The 6,000-nt window shown below is 56.8% G+C and overlaps 1 protein-coding gene across 6 annotated transcripts in view; it reads left to right on the top strand.

Annotated features, from left to right (window-relative positions):
- Positions 1-1,071: 1,071 nt before the first annotated feature.
- Positions 1,072-6,000, top strand: part of PWWP2A (PWWP domain containing 2A) — a 30,672-nt gene continuing 25,743 nt past the window's right edge. For all 6 annotated transcript variants that reach the window (XR_008433657.1, XM_053956996.1, XM_053956994.1 and 3 more), the window contains exon 1: positions 1,072-1,734. Coding sequence is in view for 5 of the 6 variants with exons in the window: in XM_053956996.1 (XP_053812971.1) it covers positions 1,073-1,734 (662 nt within the window). In the remaining variant the exon portion in view is untranslated. The remainder of the gene's footprint in view (positions 1,735-6,000) is intronic.

The following is a 6,000-nucleotide window of genomic DNA, read 5'->3' as shown; positions in this document are numbered from 1 at the left end:
CGAAGGGTGGCTTTTGCAGCAGGCTCTGCTCGATGTCCTTTGGGGCAGGACCCGAGCGCTGCCCGGCCCGGGGTGCCCCGGGCTGGACGGGGCTTGAGAGGAAATCATCAACTCCTTTCCTCCCCTTCCGACCCCACGTTTCCACCTGATGTGCCTAATTCGTGGTGCTTAACACTTTAAAACGCCGATTTACCTCACAAAAGGTCCCTCTGCCCGCCCCTCGTCAGGTGAGGGCGACAGGAGGGTCAGCCATTGACCTGTGGTGACCAGGGACAGCAGCCAGGGGAGGGCTGGGGCTGGGCCAGGGCACGTCAGGCTGGATTTTGGGAAAGGTTCTAAAGGTTCTTCCCCGGAGGGTGCTGGCACTGCCCAGGCTCCCCAGAGCTCCAGGAGGGTTTGGAGCTCCCTGCCTCCAGCAGAGCTCCAGGGATGCCCAGGGTGGGATTGTTTGGGGTCTGTGCGGGGTTGAACTGGACGATCCTGTGGGTCCCTCCCAACTCGGCATATTCTGTCATCTCTCCTCTCCCCAGTGTCACCCCCTCAGTGCTCCCCGGCGCGGGGACCAGCCGCTCCCCTGCCCGCGCGGCACAACGCAGGAGGCAGCGCCGGGCTGTGCCCCGCGGGGGAGCCGCTCCAGGACCTGACCACACTGAGGGGCGCCGTGATCCCCCCTGAGGGGCGACCCGTCCCCCATGGCCGCCCTCGCCATCTTCCCCCGCGCGCTTCCCGCCCCGCGACAGACACGCGGCACCGCCAATCACCGGCCTCCCTCGGGAGCGACGCCTCCCTCCACCAATCAGATGGCGGAGCAGCCCCACCGGCCCCACCCCTGTGGCCTCTAAGGCGTTAAACCACGCCCCCTCTTCCCCTTCCTGGCTCTGCACTGAATGAAGCCCCCGCTGGCCAACGAGAAGTTCCCGCGGGGCTGGATGGACAGGTGAGCCGTCCAATAGAAGCGCAGCAATGCGGCGCGCCCGCCAATAGGGCGCCGTCTGCGGGCGCGGGGGGCGGGCTCTCCCTCCCCGCGGGCCGTGGCCGTCGCTCCCGCTGCTGGAGGGAGGCGGCGGAGAAAATGGCGGCCATGGCTGCGGAGGCGGCGGCGACTGCGGCGGTGCCGGGGGACGGCGGGGCCGGCGAAGCCGAGCCCGAGATGGAGCCGATCCCGGGCAGCGAGGCCGGCGCGGACCCTCTACCCGCCGTCAGCGAGGCCGTGGAGTCGGCGGTGCCGGATGGCGAGGAGGCCGACGGCGGCAAGGCCGAGGAGCCGCCGCCGGTGCAGCGCGCCCGGAGCCCCGGCGGGACTCGCGAGCCGGACGCGGGAAGGACGGAGGAGCCGCCGCCGCCGCGCAGCCCCGGGGTGGAATCGCCGCGGGCCGAGCCCCGCGCAGCGCCCAGCCCGGGCTGCTCGGAGCCGCCGCAGCCCTGCCCGCCGCCCGAGCCGGCCCGGGAGCCGCCGCAGCCCTGCCCGCCGGCTGCCGGGGGCTCCGCGGGGCCCGGGGAGGAGCCGCCCCGGCCGGAGGAGGAGGAGCCGGATGCTGCCGCCGCCGCTGCCGCGGTGGAGCCCGAGCCGGCGGTGCCCGCGGCCCCGGGCGGAGGGGAGGCGGAGGTGCCGGCGCTGCTGCCCGGCTCCGAGGTGCGGGTCACCCTGGACCACATCATCGAGGACGCCCTGGTGGTCTCGTTCCGGCTGGGAGAGAAGCTTTTTTCCGGGGTCCTCATGGACCTCTCGAAAAGGTGAGAGCTCGGGGGGAGCCGAGCCCGAGCCCCCACCCAGCGCCGAGCCCGGGAGCGCTCCCGGAGCCGCCGGGGGCGGGATGGGGGCGGCCCCGCCGGGAGCCTCGTGGGCTCTGCAGGTTCCCTTCCCTCCCATATCCCATCCCATCCCATCCCATCCCATCCCAGCCCTCCTCGGCCCCAGTCCGCCCCGGGCCAAGCCGCTCCTGCCCCGCGTCCTCCCCGGGAAGCGGAGCCGCAGCTCCCGGGCATCGTCTTCCTCCTCTTCCTCCTCTTCCTCCTCCTCGACCCTTCCAGCCGGGGGTGGGCAGGGCCCCTCCCGCCCGGGGAATGGGAGAACGGGAGAGGCAGGAGAGGGGCGAGCACATGGGCACAGCCTTTGGGCTCGGCCGGGCTGCAGCAGCATCCCTGCGTGCCGGGAGCTGCACCCGAGCGCTGAGCGTGGCGTTTATTCCGCTCTTTGTACAGAATCAGAGCTCTGATTGCCCTGTTCCTTCGGCCTGCATTGCCTAGGTAACCTTCTTTTTCAGTACATTCTGTTTTTCCACAATAATGGTTTTCCAGCTAGGCTGTTGCAGCTGTTAATTGGTACTGATTGCTCCTTGTGCGCAATGAACGGGGTGAAGTTTCATGGTTCTTTAAATATCCTTGTGGACGGAGGGATTTGAACGTATCTCTGAATGACTTATCAGACAGCAGGGTTTGGGGGTTGCTTTTTTTCACTGCCTCTCAATAGTGAGAAGCTCTTGGGAGACGAGAAATCATGGTATCTTACAAACAATCCAGGTTCTATCAGCAGGTGAAAATACTTCTTCGTCTTAGTGGGTTTTTTCTAGACATGGAAGGACTCTGCAAGTTCATGAGAGAAAAGTGAAATTTAAGCAAGGTTATTATTTAAAATAATCGGTATGCCAAATATGCAGCACTTTTCTCCCCCAGATTTAAGCTGTGTGTGGACATATGTCTTTTATCACTCCGTTTATGTTGTTAGTAGCTGTTCAGCAACTTCTGGAATATGAATGTTGTCAGTTCTCTCTAAGAGGAGGATTGTGGGGACCAGCACTTCTGGCTTGGGCCTCACTCTGAGGCTGGGGTTTGCCACAGAAGGCCTTGTCTGACCCCCAAGTTTTGGATAATGTCAGCGAGTGACGTTTGCAGTCTGTCACTTGATGAGGTGTGAAATGCTGAGCAAAACTCCAGCCACTTGTGCGGTGAAACAGCATCTCAGACCCGGGCAGGAGGTGCCACAAATGAGGTGTAATCCTGGGTAACACGAATTCTTTTGTAGGTTTGAAGTTGTCCCAGCAGAACGCCGTGGTTGCCCTGGGCAGGAGGGTGACAAAGCCTGTGCTTCCAAGAGTGCAGGAAAATTCCAGCTTCTCCTTTTCTCCTGAAAGGGATCCTGTCCTCCTGAACACACCCTGGCCACAAACATCCCACGTTTTCCCAGGCTCTTGTGCACTGAGGAGCCTCTGGCAGGCAGCAGATCTGCAGCCCTTTGCAGCAAAAGCCTCTTTGCAGGCTGGCTGCTGCTGCTGTGCCTTGCTGGGAGCATCTCCAGCCTCCCTGGGTCCAAGCCCAGCTCCTGGGACAAAGCTTTGCAGGGGGAGCTGTGGAAAAGCCGACCAGGGAGGCTGGGGCTGGCCCTCCCGGGTTCCCTTGGCAGTGGAGCCATTCCTTTTTCAGAGGTGCTTGTACATGGAAATCCAGGAGGGCAAATTTGAATTCTCAGGGCCGAGCTCTGCAGAGGGCCTGGGCAAGAAGAACTGAGTTTTGAGACAGAAGGGCTGCAATATTGGGCTGGTGACAGCAAAACGTTGGTAGATAACAGGAGTCTCTTATCAGGTGTCTCAGAGCAGGAAATGCAGTGAGAAACAAGCTCTAGAAATAGTCCAAGAACTTCCTACCTCTAAGAAATGGAAGCATTATTTTAAAAAAGTGATGCTTGTATGTCCAACAATTCCATTTTATCACTTCTGTGGTGACTAACAGGTGACATTGTCTAGCTTTTCCTTATATCTGTTTATTTGTGTTTGGTGTAGCAGCACCTGGACTTGCAGAACATGAACATTTTTTCACAAACTTCCTTCTGTGTCTGTGGAAGGCCCTGGAATTCTTGTCATAAGTTTTTCCAGTGGACCAAAAAGAAAAAAGAAGGGCAGGACTAAATGAAAATCACCTAAATTCCATGCATTTACATGACAACAGTGGGATTTCCAGCATGGGAGATGGGTGATTGCTGAAATCTGTCTCATTCAAATGCATGGGAATAATCTCAATTTTCCTAATGCCAAAGGGATCAATATTTTAAGACTGACAGTTCTTACTAAGTAAAAGTGACAATTTGTATTAGAATTTACTCATTCAGTAGCTTCCAAAAGTGTCTGTGTTCACTGTGTGATCAGAGGGAAATAATTCCTATTCCTTTTTGGATCTTAATTTCTCTTTCTCCTCTGCACCCTCCAGAGCAGTGAAGGTGCTACTTCCATACAGGACTAAGAAGAGTAAGTTTAAGTGACTGTTTTAAAAACCTGTTCACTGTCTTCTTTTTTGTCTTCTCAAGTCATGTTCTGAATTACTTGAACTCCACAATGAAAGAAAAGCAAAAATATCCCCCTCTATTGTGATTTTAAAGGGTTTTTTGGCTGTTTTATCTCTTTTTCCATTGTTGGGATGATGCCCTGACTTTGCATTTTATTCTTGGTGACTCTGATGTGAAGTCAGTGACATTTGCATGAAGGGGCTGATTCCCTCTCCCACCCCCTGTAAATGGGATATCCCTTTAGGAGTTTGTACCACGAGCCCCAGGGTGTGGAGTGGGCTTTATTCCTACATTTATTGGAGCAAGGAAGCACTTCCCTGCCTGCCCCAATGGCAGTGTCCTGTACCTGCTGCCCAGGGAGTTTTGAAAATCAGCAGAAAGCAGGAACCCACGCGTGCTGAGTGCCAGATCCATTTGTTGTGCAGTAAATCCTCTCTGGAGAGGATCATCTCCCTGCTTTGGTTACTCTGAAGGCTCACTGCACAAATTAGGGATGTGTTCCTACTGTTAAAGTTCATTAGTGCTGCTGCCATTGCCTTCTCAGTGCTTTCCTGCTGCAAGGGTGAGGTTCTGCTGGGGTTCCTCGGGTGGATGTGCTGCAGGGAGAGACAGGAAACGGAGCAGGAATGGCTGGGGCAAAACTCAACAAATCCAGGGCTGCTCCCACAGCATGGGCAGCAGGAACCGGGGGGATCCTTCCCTGCTCAGGTGAGAGCCCACCTGCAGAGCTGCTCCAGCCCTGGGCCCAGCACAGAGAGGAGCTGGAGCTGCTGAGGGGGGCTGGAAGGAGCATCCTCCCTATGGAGATGGGCTGGGAGAGCTGGGAATGTTCATTCTGGAGAAGAGAAGGTTGTGTGGAGACCTCACAGCACCTGCCAGAGTCTGAAGGGGGTGCTGGGGGGCTGGAGAGGGAACTGCATCAGGAACTGGAGTGGCAGGACAAGGAGAATGGCATCCCACTGCCAGAGGCAGGGCTGGATGGGATATTGGGCAGGAATTGTTCCCTAGCAAGGTGGGCAGGCCTGGCACGGGTGCCCCTGGATCCCTGGCAGTGCCCAAGGCCAGGCTGGACAGGGCTTGGAGCACCTGGGACAGTGGAAGGTGTCCCTGCCATGGCAGAGTGGCACTGGATGGGATTTAAGGTCCCTTCCAGCCCAGCCCATCCTGGTTCTGTGGGGTTTAGAGTCCCTGTGAGCTGCCTGTAGCTGGCATTGCTCACTCCCTGTGTGCTCAGGGGACAGGAGATGTCCATCCCACCTGCTGGCTCAGGGTAAATCCTGCTCTGCACCTGGAGGAAGTAGGTGGGAGGGAAATACCTGAGAAGTGTAGCATTTGTAAATCTTAAAATACAGAATTAAGAAGTTGTGGTTTTAGTTTGTTCGTCTGGAGAAAGGCTAATTATTTCTCTGTGAGTTTTTTCACCTTCCTAAAGATTAGGGGAGGAGAGGGGATTAAATTTATGTTCTGTTGTTTTGCCAACAGTCAGGACTTGGCCATTTTATTGCTTTATCATTTAACTGACAATTTTCCTTCTAATCCTGCAGATGTGAAGGACAGGTGTCGTGTCTTCTCTCTAAAGCAATTCCCTTCTGACTTGTTTGTGTTCACAATAGTTCTTGAGGGAGAGAGAGAGAGAGAGAGAGCAAAAAGTTCTTTTGTGACCTAAGAGCCTTGGTTAGATACCCAGAAGATGTGCAGTGTGTTCCTAGTAGACATATGTTTGA

The sequence above is a fragment of the Vidua chalybeata genome, chromosome 15, assembly GCF_026979565.1.
Source record: "Vidua chalybeata isolate OUT-0048 chromosome 15, bVidCha1 merged haplotype, whole genome shotgun sequence".
Classification (NCBI taxonomy): Eukaryota; Metazoa; Chordata; class Aves; order Passeriformes; family Viduidae; genus Vidua; species Vidua chalybeata.
The sequence above is the reverse complement of the archived record's forward strand: the minus strand, read 5'-3'. Positions and strand labels throughout refer to the sequence as shown.